The sequence below is a fragment of the Phoxinus phoxinus genome, assembly GCF_949152265.1.
Source record: "Phoxinus phoxinus genome assembly, chromosome: 1".
NCBI classification, from domain to species: Eukaryota; Metazoa; Chordata; class Actinopteri; order Cypriniformes; family Leuciscidae; genus Phoxinus; species Phoxinus phoxinus.
The window spans coordinates 4,888,110-4,905,087 of NC_136876.1; the positions used below are offsets into that span (position 1 = coordinate 4,888,110).

Genomic DNA, 16,978 nt, shown 5'->3' on the forward strand with positions numbered 1-16,978 from the left:
CATACTGAACTTGTGATTGATAAGACATCTCTTCATTTACTGCTACAAACTGATAACGGTCAGATAAGTATGATTTAAACCATGCTAGTGCAATTCCACTAATGCCGACATAATGTTCGAGTCTATTTAAAAGGATGTTGTGGTCAATGGTGTCAAATGCAGCACTAAGATCAAGTAATACTAATAGAGAGATACAACCACGATCGGATGATAAGAGCAAATCATTTGTGACTCTAACGAGAGCTGTCTCGGTACTATGGTACGGTCTAAATCCGGACTGAAAATCCTCGCAGATATCATTTCTTTCAAGAAAGGAACACAGTTGTGAGGATACTGCTTTTTCTAATATCTTTGACAGAAAAGGCAGATTAGAGATCGGCCTGTAATTGACTAGTTTTGTAGGATCAAGTTGCTGTTTTTTAACAAGCGGTTTAATCATAGCTAGCTTAAAGGTTTTTGGTACGTATCCTAGAGACAAAGATGAATTATTTATTTATTTATTTGATAGGGACAATGCACATTAATGAACATCTGCATTGAAACAACAAAAACAGACGTAAACATACCGGATTATAGCCACAGGGCTAATTTACATCCGTAGTCCCTAGAAAAATACAGAAATACAAAAATTATAACATACAAAATAGCAAAAAATAAACAAATACAAGCAAAGAAACAAAAATAAAATAAAGAATCACTTAATGGTCACAAGACTGGTTTGCTTTAAGCCACACTTTGAGTTTGGTTTTAAATATAGGAAATGTGAGACATTCCCTGACAGTGATGGGGATACTGTTCCATAACTTACAGGCCTTCACAGACAGAGCATTTTGTCCAAAGACTGTTCTTCTGAAAGGCACCTCACAATCACCTCTAGCGGAGGCCCGTGTCCTGGCACCACTGTGAATCTTTGGTTTAAAAAATTCCGACATGGGAAGTGGGGCTAATCCATTTAACACTTTGTAAACAAAACAGGCATATTTAAAATGTTTAAAATTATCTAGGCTTAATAGATTATATTTTTGTAAAATATTACAAATATGGAAGGACATTGGCTTTTTATCAAAAACTTTTAAGGCATTTTTATAGAGTGATTCTATTGATTTGAGTGTGTTCATACCAGTTAATGTCCAACTTGTACAACAATATTCAATATGTGATAAAATCATAGAATGTAAAAACACTTTTCCAGCCCCAAGTGGTATGAATTGACGAATTTGTTTAAAATTTCGTAAATTAAATTTTACTGTACTAGATATTCTTCTTACATGTTTTTTAAAATTTAATGTGGAATCAAGGGTCACACCAAGGTACTTAAATTCTGAGACGATTTCTAATTCTTCTCCTCTTAAAAATACACCAGATTGTTTTATGTCGCGGGACTGTTTAGTGAACATCATACAAACTGTTTTTTTAGTATTGAGTAACAGACAGGATTTAAAAAGCCATTCATTTACAGGGACCAGAGCGGAGGTCAGCATGGCAGAAGCCTCTTGAACACTTTTTGCACTTGTGTAGATGACTGCGTCATCAGCATATATTTGAAATCCAACATCAACACAAGTGTTCGGAAGGTCATTTATATATAAAGAAAATAATAAGGGACCAAGTATTGACCCTTGAGGCACACCAACAGGAACATCCAAGAAAGACGATTTGACACTGTTAATATTAACACACTGTTTTCTTGAGTCCAAGTAAGATTTAATCCATTGAATGGCATTTGAAGAGAAATTAAAATATGTCAGTTTAGATAATAAAATGTCATGATTAACAGTGTCAAATGCCTTCTTATTAATGATATTAACAAGAGGATATATGACATCTGGAAGCATCTCTTTCAGCAGCTTAGTCGGTATAGGGTCTAACATGCACGTTGTCGATTTAGATGATTTGACGAGTTTGCAAAATTCTTCCTCTCCTATAGCAATGAATGAATCAAATTTTCCCTCAGGGAGACTACAATTCACTTCCTGATGCGATACTGTATTAGACGGTTGCATAGTTATAATTTTGTCCCTGATATTATCGATCTTATAAGTGAAGAAGTTCATAAAGGTCATTACTGCTGTGTTGCTTGGAAACTTCTGGGCTTGAAGCTTTCTTTTTCGTTAGTTTAGCCACTGTTTCAAGTAAATACCTAGGATTGTTTATTTTCTTCTAATAGGTTTGAAAAATAAGCAGATCTAGCAGCTTTTAAAGCCTCTCTGTAAGCAATCGAGCTCTCCTTTGCATGAAATCCGAAACACCTCTAGTTTTGTTTTCTTCCAGTTGCGCTCCATTTTTCTGGCTGCTCTCTTAAGGGCCTGAGTGTGCTCGTTGTGCCACGGCGTTGGACTATGTTCTTTAATCTTCTTTAAGAGCAGCGTAGCAACTGTGTCTAAAGTGCTGGAAAAGAGAGAGTTAAAAGTTTGTTGCAATATCAAGGTCTTCTAAGCTATCCGGGATGCTGAGAAGATGAAACTGATTAGGAAGATTATTGATAAAGCAATCTTTAGTGGCAGAAGTGAACGGCCTAACATATTTATAACACGGAGTCGGCTTTGCAGCCTTGGCTAAATGTAATTTACACGAGACTAGATAGTGATCTGAGATGTCATCGCTCTGCTGCAGTATTTCAACGGCATCAACATCTATTCCATGTGATAGTATTAGATCTAGAGTATGATTACGGCAATGAGTCAGTCCTGACACGTGTTGTCTAACTCCAATTGAGTTTATAATGTCTTTAAATGCCAATCCCAATGCATCTTTTTCATTATCTATGTGTATATTAAAGTCACCAACAATTAGTACTTTATCTGCAGCCAATACTAATTCTGATAGAAAGTCAGCCAATTCTTTGATAAAGTCTGTATGGTACCCTGGTGGCCTGTATACAGTAGCCAGCAGAATTTTCAAACGTGATTTATCGTTTACACTAGATATTTTTACATTAAGCACCAACACTTCAAAAGAATTATATTTACAACTAGATTTCTTAGTGGTTTTGAAAATATTACTATAAATTACAGCAACACCTCCTCCTTTGCGTTCCAGACGAGGTTCATGTTTATAACCGTAATCTTGTGGGGTTGACTCATTTAAAGCAATGTAATCGTTTGGTTTTAGCCAGGTTTCTGTTAAACACAGCACATCTAGGTTATAATCTGTAATCATATCATTAACTATTAGCGCTTTTGAAGAGATCGAATATTCAGCAACCCAAGCTTTATCATTTGCTCATCCGTATTATATCTGTTTTTTATTTGTTGAACATCAGTTACATTTTTAACCTTAGATGGGTTTGAACGTTTTTTGGATTTCCAAGTTCGGGGAACAGACACAGTCTCTATATGATGATATCTAGGTGAAAGAGTCTCTATGTGATGGGATTTATCTGACCTTGGTGACGTGAGGCCGCTATCAGACGGTCGGTTAAGCCAGTCTGTCTGCTTCCTGACCTGAACGAAATACGTACTCAGAAACCAGCAGCATTAAATAATAATTAGCATACAATATACAGAAGAAATAGTTAAGAAATAGTTAATGAACGGTTTAAATAACTGCTGGTGATTCTCTACATTCTTGGGCACTACCTCCGGTATTCCTTTTAAAATACCGGCCTGATTTAATACAGGAACCGAAGCAGCCAGGACAGCAGGTTTCACAAAATGGGCGTGTCTAACAAATTTTGCACTTGAAGTCTTTGACTTAATCACTGGACAATTCGACTTCCAATGTCCTTTTCCCAGACAATAGTTACAGCTATCATAGTCACTTGATGTTTTTTTTCACAAAACGCCTGACTGGTCCCATAGGGACAACGGAAGAATTCAGCCGTGTATGAACTTGGCGTTCACTGAATCTTTCGGCCCGGGGTTTATGAATAAGTTCCCAATCATCCACCAGCAGTGCAGCTTCTGAAACAGTTTTAACCTGACGCTCTGTAACATAAGTAGGAATAATCTCAGGAAGTGTATTCCTGTATTGTTAAAAGAGAATTAACTCTCTCAATTTATCCATTGTTGAAATATCTGCCGCTGTACACCAACGATCAAACTGCACAGTCAATTCTCTTACGAATTCAACATTTGTTTGGTTCAACTTTCGCTGTAACGTACGAAACTGCTGCCGATAGCTCTCTGCAACAAGCCATTAATCTTTAACACCGCCGCCTTAATGGCTACGTAATTCTAGCTGTCAGCATCCGACAGCGTAGAATAGGCTTGCTGGGCTTTACCTGTTAAAACGCACTGAAGCAACATAGCGTGTTCAACATCACCCCATTTATACGCTACTGCGACTCGCTCAAATAAGAGAGAAAAAATGTCCACCTCAGCCTTATTAAACGGTGGTACCAAACGTAAATTATGAGCCACACTCAGTTTTGTCAAATCAATATCAAAACCTTCCCCCACTGGCTTACCTTCTTCCTGTAGATCTAGTCGACGCCTTTCAAGCTCTACACGCTGTTGCTCTAATTGTTGCCGGCTTTCCTCCAACTGTAGCTCCATTTGTACCTTGTCACATTCCAAGCGACGCTTCTCACACTCAGTATCACGCTGTATCAGCAACAACTCTTTCTGCTGCTCAAATGAAAGAGTGCTTAACCCTCTGGGGACCAATGTGTTTTTGGGGCCCTTGGGATGTTTTGAAATGCCCTGACATTTGTGCTTTTTTCAGTTATTTATGTTAATGGCAAAGGTGTAAATTCACTCTATATAGCACAAACGGGGCTACCATAATATGTGAGCAACATGTATGTACATGTTTGTATTTTTAAGAGAATGTGTATGCGTGGTTATTGAAAAAAATTAAAATGAAAGTTGCTGAAATAGACCACAAAATGCATACTAAATATGTGTTCCGGAGACTTTTGACTAATGGATGTTGTCGCTTCGAGTTCTGGCTTTAAAATGATGTGAGAAACATCCTGCCTAATCGTTCACATAAAACAATACATTGATTTAAACTTTGTAAGACCGTTTTTTTGTAAGACCGAGGTTTATGCATGGGTGTGGTAATGGCCCATCAATATTAATGAGATTCAGACCCAGGGTGTTACAGACACTCCCCCAATGGCCCATCATGAGGCAAGCCTAAACAAAGAGATTCAAAGGTTTTGTTTTTCAATCTGTTTTATTGTAATTCCTCTATGTGGAGGAACTAAATGTTCAACTGAAGACACAAGTGAACATTACATGCCTGGCATTTCCAAGGTGTGTCCTGCCTTTTACCAAGCTGTCCTTTGCAAAGCACACAAAACTTGCGACCAACTGTGCAAAAAGGAATATTTCGCAAAACTGCAATGGAAACAGTTTTTGCGCATTTACAGTCACCTGACTTAGAAGACGCGGTGTGTTTGGGATCCGTGTACGCAAATAATAATAATAATTATCATCATTATTATAACATTTATGCTACATATTTAGAGACGCTTTTATCCAAAAAAAGAAACGAAGCAATTCGTCAAATGTCATTCATAATACGGGTTAGACAATAATAATACAGGGCTAAGATTAGCACAAATAAACAAGATTTTGACGCATATCCAAGGGTTTGTGTGGAGCGCGCACTACATGGCACGGAGCCGCGGACGCGAACACTTGCATTTTCCTATCAACAGTGGAAACAACTTAAAATAGCCTACTCTTATCATTTCTGGTCATACAGAAAATAATAATACATTATTCGCAACTACTTTTATTTGTGTAAACTCACAATAACAAGAAAGCGTTGTGCTTTTGTAAAATAAAATAAAACAATCAGGTGCGCTTTCATGATCTCCGTGAACTGGAGCGCGAGAACAGAAACAAAATATAGCCTATGTAGCTAAAGCTTGAAATGTCCACTTTAAAACGAACAAATTCGAATCGAAAGCTAATACATTCTGATTATGTAATGCGTATGAAAGGATTATGTTCGTATGTGCGTATGTTTGCCTGTTTGACTGAATTTTCGCGGAGTTGCAGATCATTTTCCAACGCGTTTCAATTGGAGTTCATTGACAGAGAGAGTGCAGAACTCGCATCATGTTAATTTTTCTTTATTTGGCAAAAAGCAAAACACTTTATTTTTATTGTGAGTATACAGAAAAAAAAATAGAAACTGAACAGGATCGATTGATGTATAACACGAAAATGAAAGATCAAAATTAACAGAGCATTTTGAGTTTATTTTGCATTGCTAAAAAAAACACACGAGCAAAACGAGCCGGCGCTGCTTTAACGCGCCGTTAAAGCAGACAACGGAAGGCTAGTTGGAATAGGCGTACCTAAGGCAGGCAACGCAGCCGAATCAGGCAATTTAGATTTTCTTTTCAAAATTAAGATCACACAGCGCAGTTTCAAGGACTAGCTTAATTCCATCTTTTGACCTTTTTTCATTATACGTTAGCTCGATTTTAGAATGCGCAGCTAATTCCAACAATTGCTCTTTGGTCATTCCCGCTAACAATTCCTCAGACGGAGTCTGAGCAAATGTTTCAATAACATCGGTCGCCATAATTACCAGTAACCACACGCTCAGCAAATATTAGGCGTTTTACCTTACTTTTCCAAATAAGAAATCCGGGGTTTATTTGAAGAACCAAACCATCCACTTAAATTAGCTAGACCCTAGTCTTCAGTTGACCCAAGAAAACGACAAATTGCCGAGTCGCCCCCCAAAACCTCGGATGTGCCCCCGAGACAACTGCTCTAAGTCCCGAGTCAAACAAAAATAACAAACAAAAATAAATACTCCCAACACATTAATGTTACAGAGCCTATACTAATGAAGTGTTCCAACTATACCAGTTTACAAATAGGCGGACAATATACAAACATACTCCATTCCACTATCCTGCCTTTTCCTCCTTCAAATATTATATTTTTTTCCTAAATCATTCGCACGAATTCAAAGACAAATCTAGTTCGAAGAGCCCCCAATTGTTACGCCCTTACTATGGAGCAACAATGGAGGAGGAAGCGTTTTCGGCAGTTACAATACTCTCTTTATTGGCACATTTATCACAACAAAGTCTATCTCCAAACTCTACTAATACGCCGCAACGCAGATCAACACGACGGTCCTGGCCAGGGATCGATGTGACAAGAAAGCTTTTATCGATAGGCACACCTGTGCACCCAATCCACCTGATTACCGCACAGCTCCGCAGCGCACCTGTAGGGGAAAGCACAAACACGCATACACACACACACACGGCAGAAAAGACAATACAAAGTACAGCCGTGACACTCACTCAATGCATTTTTACAATGGGGGTAATTTTGTTGTTAAGAGTTTGTATAACACATGGAAGCTTGATTTCAATCTTTGAATCAAATTGAAATAAGTAGCACAAATAAATACAATAGAATAAAGATTCAAATAAAGAGAAAAGTGTTTGGGTTGGTCTAACACTAGTATTCAGAAATACTACAGAAACTGAACAAAGAAATCAAATGTAAAATAACACTGGATAGTCTTTTGGTCCTGACTAAATTAAATACATAGGCTATTAATCCTGATTCCTAACAATTAAAGCTATCTTTTGTTGTTTCGAGAACAAAATTAATGACAGACACATATGGCTGCGTTCACTTTAAGAGCTAGTGCACGGATCCATTACTTTCATTATACGGTGACATGCGTTTAATGCTTATTTAAGACATTACCGACTGTGTTAACGAGGTTACTCACCAATACCAGAGTTTCCACATCATTTTGGATGTTTTTGACCGTTAAAGCGATATAATCCGCGAAAAACAACTTTTGTTACTGGCGACCTGTTGGTGTTGGAGAGAAGACGCAGCACCGCTGAACACTATCACGCTGTTTGTGATATTGCGTCTCGGCGAACGTTTTAAAATGACTGATTTTAGAATCTGTGTGGATTCATTTACTCATGCAACCTACATGCTAAAGTGGATAAATATTTGCGGGAATGATGTGCAATACCACGCCGAAATTAGAGCCCTGAATATGGAAAAAACTCGATTTGTGGCCTTTAAGGATCTATTTTGAATCGACCACATTTAAAGCTGCAGTCCGTCGGTTTTCCTCTTTGTCGCCATCTCTGTTCAAAATCTGCAATTGCAGTTATTCGCGGAATTATTAACTGTGCGTGGGTAGTCACAGTGCGGATAAACACAATGTATTGAGGAGAACCTGTCGCTGTGGATACTGTACTGTCATCAGCAATGTCAGCGTATACTTTTTGAAAGTGTATAACCAACATTAAAATTTTCATCGGTAAATGTAATCTGAACAAGTAACATTCACTTTTGTTCTGACCAAATTCGGGGGGTGGGGGGGAAGCATTGCAGTAACGTTAGGCTATATCATGCTGATTAGATTGCTTATATCACGTCAAAACGTGAAAAATATATTTTGTTCTCAAATTATTAATGTTAACTACATCATTATTGCGTGACTACATTTAATGTGTATTAGGGCTACCTGTAGTTCAGTTTTCATTTCTGTGCAGTATAAATTCTAATTGTCATACCAACAAATTAATGTTCCTTATAACTGTTTCTCTTTAAAATAAAAAACACACACGTATGTGTAATCAAATGCTTATTTAAAACAGTAAAATAATCAAATTTTATTCACATACATTTTGTACCCCTTCAAAACACGGAGTTCAAGCCACCTTTCAAAAGCCCTGCCGATGTTTATCCTTGTTTTAGCACGGGCTCGGTTGCAGTCTCTTTTTTTCTGTAGCCACTCTGAAGTCCGAAGTCTTTTGGGTTTTACAACTGGTGAATCTCCAGTTGTCCCTGGTGATTGTCGCTTTAAACTTTCGGGATCCGCCATACCAAGTGCTAAGCTAAATCTCCACCATCATCCACACACGCTATATAGCCGACTAGCCGGGACTCATTCTCTATTTGTACAGCAGTGATGTAATGATGCAAAGACATGCTCGAAATTCCCGCGGAAATCTACCAGTACCACTGGAATTAAAATCATTATTACAAGCTTACCGTTTTGATTTGAGGTAAGGCAAGCAGATAGTTTTGAACACTGGCTGGTTAAGTTTTTTTTTCAAAAATGTCTTTTTTGATATTTTTAAACACAAAAAAGTGCCGGACTGCAGCTTTAAACAAAAAAAAAGATTAATAGAAAAATTATTATTTTTGCCCAGCCCTAATGCTGACATGTTAAAACACTCTCGCGAGCACAAGGCGGCCGTGTCGGATTGAATAAAATAATAAAAGAAACGAACAAGTACATGGTGAATGAAGTGGTAGACAGCAGAAGAGAGGATTGGGAGCGTTACTCTTTCACGAATCTTAGCGTGTGTGTGTGTGCCTATGTATGCATGCATTTGTGTGCGTGTAGGAAAAAAAGTCTTCTAAATGAAAACTGCAAACCAGTGTCACAAAAAATATTTGTATATATGTATTATAGTTAATTTTTAAACTTTTAAGTGTTAGTTTCTTTCGTTTTTGATTTTTTTTTCTTCTTCTTCTAAATACAAATCAGTAAATCTATTTTATTTATCTATCTTTTTTATTTTTTTATTATATTTACAAACTCACCACACTCAGTAATGGCCAATAACTGTAATTTGTTGCAAACTAAATAGTTTTTGTTTTAGAATTTTACAGTCAAAAAAACAAAATTGTGAAAAACACCTATTTTTAAGGGAATTTTTTATTTCATGTCAGACCTGATGGAAGAGCGCGAGAAGAGTGAAGAACTGAGAGAAGTGAAGGAGGAGAGTGAAGAACTGAGTGAAGTGAAGGAGGAGAGTGAAGAACTGAGTGAAGTGAAGGAGGAGAGTGAAGAACTGAGAGAAGTGAAGGAGGAGAGTGAGGAACTGAGAGAAGTGGAGGAGGAGAGTGAAGAACTGAGAGAAGTGAAGGACGAGAGTGAAGAACTGAGAGAAGTGGAGGAGGAGAGTGAAGAACTGAGAGAAGTGGAGGAGGAGAGTGAAGAACTGAGAGAAGTGGAGGAGGAGAGTGAAGAACTGAGAGAAGTGGAGGAGGAACATCATGTCCAACCTGGAGGAAAACCTTTGAGTCGCTCAAAGACTAAACAGACATTTTTAAAGAAAAGAAAAGCCAAGAAATCTTTCATCTGCACTCAGTGTGGAAACAGTTTCACAAGCAAACGATGTCTTGAGATTCACATGAGGATCCACACCGGAGAGAAGCCGTTCTCATGTGATCAGTGTGGAAACAGTTTCACATGCAAACGAAATCTTGAGATTCACATGAGGATCCACACCGGAGAGAAGCCGTTCTCATGTGATCAGTGTGGAAAGAGATTCTCATGCAAATGAAATCTTAAAGAACATATGATGACCCACACCGGAGAGAAGCCGTTCTCATGTGATCAGTGTGGAAAGAGATTCTCATGCAAATGAAATCTTAAAGAACATATGATGACCCACACCGGAGAGAAGCCGTTCACATGTAATCAATGTGGCAGAACATTTCTTAGTTCTTCAAAGCTGAAGAGACACCTGACAGTTCATACGAAGGAGAAGCCGCATTCATGTTCTGTGTGTGGAAAGAGTTTTTCACGGCTGCCGTATTTACATAGTCACGAGAAAGCTCACATTGGTGTGAGAGAGTACATGTGCTTTGAGTGTGAGAAGACTTTTATTACAGCGGACAGTTTAAAACTGCACCAGAGAATTCACACTGGAGAAAAACCTTACAAGTGTTCACACTGTGACAAGAGATTCAGTGTGTCATCATCTCTGAAAACACATGAGAGGATCCACACTGGAGAAAAACCTTACAAGTGTTCACACTGTGACAAGAGATTTATTCTGTCATCATCTCTGAAAACACATGAGATGATCCACACTGGAGAGAAACCTTACAAGTTTTCACACTGTGACAAGAGATTCAGTGAGTCATCATCTCTGAAAGCGCATGAGATGATCCACAGGAGAGAGAAGCCGCACACGTGTGATCAGTGCTGGAAAAGTTTCTCTGTTAAAAGTCACCTGAAGCTACACACGAAGATCCATGCAGTGGAGAAACCACATCACCACAGTCTGACATCACAGTAAGTAATTTATGTGCTGAGAAACATGTTTTTTCTAAGTTAGTTTCCTAACAGCCACGATGAGCGACAGGACGTTTTCACATTAACACGATTGTTCGGCACAAAATTCACATGAGATTTGTCTGTTAACTCACTAAATTACTGAAAGAGCGGTTACCTAGAGCCAGAGTCTTTTCTCAATATTATTAACTTGTCTTTATCTCTAGGTCATGTTCCAAGATAGTTCACGCTGGCAGTTATTAAGCCTCTCATAAAGAAATCACAATTAGGTCCAAATGAATTGGCAAATTACAGACCCATTTCAAATCTTCCATTTATGTCTAAAATACTAGGAAAATGTCCTATCAGCCTAATTGTGCTCTTTTTTGCAAAATACTGACAGCACAAAAACTGAGCTCGTTAAAATTACAAATGACTGACTTCTAGCTTCTGACCAAGGCTTTATCTCAATACTAGTTTTATTTGATCTTAGAGCTGCGTTCGACACTATAGATCATAAAATACTCTTAAATCGACAATACAATTACACTAGTATTCAGGGACAGGCATATTAAGGTGGTTTAGATCAACAGGGAAAAATCTAAGATAATGTCAGTAAATTATGGTGCACCACAAGGATCTTGTGTTAGGCCCTCTGCTAATTTCAATATATATGATGCCACTTGGTAATATTATTAGACATTTTTTAATTCATTTCCACTGTTATGGCGATAATAGTTATATATATAGTTCATGTACCTTTGAATCAGGGGGTGTTTCGGCCTTTCAACACTAGACACCCTCATCAAAGATGGCCAGATACAGGGTGATCAAACCTGAGCTTGTGTCCCATGCCCAGTCATGAAAATTGCCTGGTTGATTAAATGGCGCAGCCCACGGGACTATGCAAGGCAGGAGGCGTCCTCTTCCCTGAGTCAAGCTTAGAGCTGACCGCATACCTTGTTCACCCTCCTCATGGAGGGTTGTGACCTGGGTTCTCAAGTGGGTTATAGGGTGGGAGGATTAGTGAGTGGGTCATGTTTATGCTATTTGAGCCCAACAAGGGTCATTCCTCTTAATCCATATCCACTGGCTGCTGCTTTCGGCCGTTTCAGAGACTGATCTAATTGTCTGTCGCAGAGCCTGTCCATGGATGCCAAGGTCTTTCAGCAGTCTGATGGTAGAAGAAGCCACAAAACCTCTGCATCCCACTTCCGCCGGATAGACTTTCGCTTTCCATCCTCGTTGTTGAGCGTCTGCTGCCAGTTATATATACCGCAGTTTTTTGCGTTCATAGGCCTCATCCGTTGAATTCTCCGATGGGACTGTGAGCTCAGTGATGTAAACAGACTTCAATGAAGGGGACCAGAAAACCAAGTCTGGCCTAAGGGTGGTGACTGCAATCTCAGGTGGAAAGATTAGTTGCTGGCCAATATCGACTACCATCTTCCAGTCCCGGGCCATGGCTAGCTGTCCAGCTTCTGGTTTGGTAGGAGAATGGTTGGGCTTTTTCTGTCCCTCTCGGATGAAGGTTGGGGCCGTGATGGAATTAATTGCTCTCAGGGGCAAGAAATTGGTGGTATTCCTGTTGCTCTCAAGAGCTGCTGCCAGACTCTTGAGGACCTGGTTGTGTCTCCAGGTGTAACGACCTTGTGTGAGGCTGGTCTTACAACCGACCAATATGTGCTTAAGAGTCGCTGGAGTTGGGCAGAGGGCACAGGTTGAACCATACTTCGTTTTTTTGGAGATGGGAGCATATCATAGGTGGCTCTGATGATGAAGCTGATGTTGCTTGCCTCCATTTCCCAGAGCTCCCTCCAGCTAAGCTTTTTCCTCTCCAGGCCTTCCCACTTAATCCATTGTCCCTGCTTGGCAAGAGAGACAGCCTTTGCACTTCTTTCCGCCTCCTCCTGACAGTGCACCTCCTCGACCACCATTTTCCTCCTCTCTGATGTTGAGGCCTTACGCCAAGTTGGCTTACTTGCAGTAAGGCCAAGGCCTCCTCTTCCCAACTAGACGTGCCCTACAATGTCGCTGTGCACCGCGAAATTCACTTGATCTTGTGTTTCCGGTGTCCCACATTCACATGCGTATGAATGGACGTCAGTGGAAGGAAAAGTTTATTGTAACTGTTAAGTTTTTAGTTTAATGAACTAAATATCATCTATCTAAATGTTGGTGTCAAAATTATGAGACTATTGTATATTTTTTAATGTATTATATTACATTAGGTAATTGTCGTTGATCAAATACATTTAATATTTCTCACTACTGAAATATGGTATTTATATATAATGTTTTAATAATTGAAGATCAATGCACCTCATTCATGTAAATTTTCAGGGATGTATAATTTATAAAAAGGTTAAATAAATAAAAAATGATTGTAATATTTATATAAGTTGTTTACATCATGGCTTACTGTTATGTCCTTTCACTTCATATCTCTTGGAATTGTTTTGATGTACTGAAAATTAAGTATTTTTTTCTCTTTGATTTTAGACCCGATGGAAGAGAGCGAGGAGAGTGAAGAACTGAGAGAAGTGAAAGAGGAGAGTGAAGAACTGAGAGAAGTGAAGGAGGAGAGTGAAGAACTGAGAGAAGTGAAGGAGGAGAGTGAAGAACTGAGAGAAGTGGAGGAGGAACATCATGTCCAACCTGAAGGAAAACCTTTGAGTTGCTCAAAGACTACACAGACATTTTTAAAGAAAACAAGAGCCAAGAAATCTTTCACCTGCACTCAGTGTGGAAACAGTTTCACAACCAAACAATTTCTTGAGCGTCACATGAGGATCCACACTGGAGAGAAGCCGTTCTCATGTGATCAGTGCGGAAAGAGTTTCAGTCAATCATCACACCTTAATGTTCACATGATGATCCACACCGGAGAGAAGCCGTTCTCATGTGACCAGTGCGGAAAGAGCTTCAAGCGATCAGAACACCTTAATTCTCACATGATGATCCACACAGGAGAAAAGCCGTTCACATGTGATCAATGCGGAAAGAGTTTCCCACGAAAATACACTCTTAATGATCACATGAGGATCCACACCGGAGAGAAGCCGTTCTCATGTGATCATTGCGGCAAAACATTTCTTTGTTCATCAGACCTGAAGAAACACCTGAGAGTTCATACGAAGGAGAAGCCGCATTCATGTTCTGTGTGTGGAAGGAGTTTTTCACTGCTGCAAACTTTAAAAGTACATCAGAAAACTCACACTGGTGTGAGAGAGTACATGTGCTTTGAGTGTGAGAAGACTTTTATTACAGCGCAAAGTTTAAAACTGCACCAGAGAATTCACACAGGAGAAAAACCTTACAAGTGTTCACACTGTGACGAGAGATTCCGTCACTTATTATCTCTGAAAACACATGAGAGGATCCACACTGGAGAAAAAGCCTTCAAGTGTTCACACTGTGACAAGAGATTCAGTCAGTCAGGAAATCTGAAAAGACATGAGAGGATCCACACTGGAGAAAAACCTTACAAGTGTTCACACTGTGACAAGAGATTCAGTGTGTCATCATCTCGGAAAACACACGAGAGGATCCACACAGGAGTGAAGCCGTTCTCATGTGATCAATGCGGCGAAACATTTCTTAGTTCATCAGCCCAGAAGGCACACCTGAGAGTTCATACGAAGGAGAAGCCGCATTCATGTTCTGTGTGTGGAAAGAGTTTTTCACAGCTGCAAAATTTTAAAGTACATCAGAAGATACATACTGGTGTGAGAGAGTACATGTGCTTTGAGTGTGAGAAGACTTTTACTACAGCGGAACATTTAAAACTGCACCAGAGAATTCACACTGGAGAAAAACCTTACAAGTGTTCACACTGTGACGAGAGATTCAGTCAGTCATCATCTCTGAAAACACATGAGAGGATTCACACTAAAGAAAAGCCGCACACGTGTGATCAGTGCGGGAAGAGTTTCTCTTTTAAAACTCAACTGAAGATACACATGAAGATCCATACAGTGGAGAAACCACATCACTGCAGTCTGAGATCACGGTGAGTAGTTCATCTTTATCTGCTGAGAAACAAAATCTGGAATCTTGAAGTTAGTTTGGCTTTGTGTGCTTTTCCTGCAGCAGCTCACCATGTGACCTTTATTTTTCACATGCATTTAGTCCATAGAAATTGTATTTACTGCTATAAATTGTCATGATTGGTAGACGTTTTCACACAGTGGCCCTCATTTACAAAACGAGCGTAGAACAGAAAATTGGGTGCACGGTTGTTTCCATGCAAAAAATTGGCATTTATTTATCAATATGGACGAGAGCAGTGGCTATATTTAAATCTCACATCAGGTGTCCGTTCTTTGTACGTCGCTAACTCAGTTCGCTGGATTTGATTTTTGGCGATTTAGCATGATCTTCGATTGTTTGGTTCTTCAACGCTCATCCTGGACTTGCTGCCAAAGCAACAGGTACGTAAGCTTGAACCTGCTCGAGAACAGGCTTATTTTCAATTAAATTCTAATTCATTACTGTATAACAGATGAGTAATAAATTAGCAGTGACACTACCAATATCACTACTAATTTAGGACTGAAATCCTGGATAGAACCCGTATCCTTTCAGTGATGTGGGTGTATCACTGAAATAGGCGAGACCACGCATGCAATGCTAGCGGGCTAAGGCTAGTAGCAGAAGTTCGGAAAGTTGGATATAAGTAGCGAATTAAAAACAATCCGATTGTTTTTATAAAGAATAGTGTCGGAGATGTGTTCACACGTTTTAAAATAGAAAAATGCTCGTTTATAGATGTGTAAAGAAGAAAATCAAGGATTTATGAATCAATTCGACGGAGCTCCAAACACAAACAACTCGCTCAGCCGCAACGCATCCGCAGTGTTCAACATTGTATTCCTGATGCAAGTACATGCGGTATTCCAGGTTAACAGGATTAGATTGCGGCTTTATAAGCGGAGGTGATCTGGCAAGTCCTTTAGCACAGTGCGATAGTGTACTTTTTGAGAGATATCGTTTTTTTCTCGTGACTCGTGAGAGTGTCATTTGCATCATTAATTTGTTGGAACAACACCTATAATGTTCGACTCGTCGGAGTCGGGCTTTAACAACAGCACAAACTGTGCATTTCCCTGAGATTCTTTGCGAGTGACGCTTTCCTTTACAATATTGGAGATACGGTGAACTTGTCGTGTCATTCGCAAAGTTTACCTCGCGCTCAAGCTTTTTTTAAAGGGTTAGTTCACCCAAAAATGAAAATAATGTCATTAATGACTCACCCTCATGTTGTTCTAAGCCCGTAAGACCTCCGTTCATCTTCGGAACACAGTTTAAAATATTTTAGATTTAGTCCGAGAGCTTTCTGTCTCTCCATTGAAAGTGTATACAGTATACTGTCCATGTCCATAAAGGTAATATAAACATCATCAAAGTAGTCCATGTGACATCAGTGGGTTAGTTAGAAGTTTTTGAAGCATCGAAAATACTTTTTGGTCCAAAAATAACACAAAATAAGACTTTATTCAGCATTGTATTCTCTCCCGGGTCTGTTGTCAATCCTTCACAGTTACGCTGATGACGTGTTATCCGGTGCGCCCGAGCTTTGTTTGTAGACTGAGGGAGACGCACGCTGTAAAAGTGTCTCATCCGCGACATGCACATTTACGCACCATTTAAAAAAAATTATATCCACGCAAACAATGTAGAATAGCTTGAATATAGCGTGCGTCTCCCTCAGACTGTAAACGAAGCTCGGGCGCACCAGATAACACGTCATCAGCGTCTTACGTCAGCAGCGTCACTGCGGAGTCCTGAACGCAGATTCACAACAGACCCGGGAGAGAATACAATGCTGAATAAAGTCTTATTTTGTGTTATTTTTGGACCAAAAAGTATTTTCGATGCTTCAAAAACTTCTAACTAACCCAGTGATGTCACATGGACTACTGTGATGATGTTTGTATTACCTTTATGGACATGGACAGTATACCGTATATACAGTTTCAATGGAGAGACAGAAAGCTCTCGG

General features: G+C 39.3%; 2 protein-coding genes across 4 annotated transcripts in view; one reads left to right on the top strand and one right to left on the bottom strand.

Moving 5' to 3' along the window:
• Positions 1 to 16,978, bottom strand: part of LOC306999562 (uncharacterized protein) — an 825,164-nt gene that overhangs the window by 272,435 nt on the left and 535,751 nt on the right. The gene's annotated exons all lie outside the window — the stretch shown is intronic.
• The window catches only part of LOC306999577 (uncharacterized protein), a 34,071-nt gene that overhangs the window by 5,661 nt on the left and 11,432 nt on the right, over positions 1 to 16,978 (top strand). For 2 of the 3 annotated variants that reach the window (XM_079614396.1, XM_079614394.1), the window contains exon 3: positions 13,477 to 14,986. In XM_079614396.1, the coding sequence (XP_079470522.1) occupies positions 13,477 to 14,986 (1,510 nt within the window). Of the gene's footprint in view, positions 1 to 10,904; positions 10,996 to 13,476; positions 14,987 to 16,978 lie in introns of those variants that run through there. The other variant, XM_079614395.1, reaches the window with a different exon arrangement.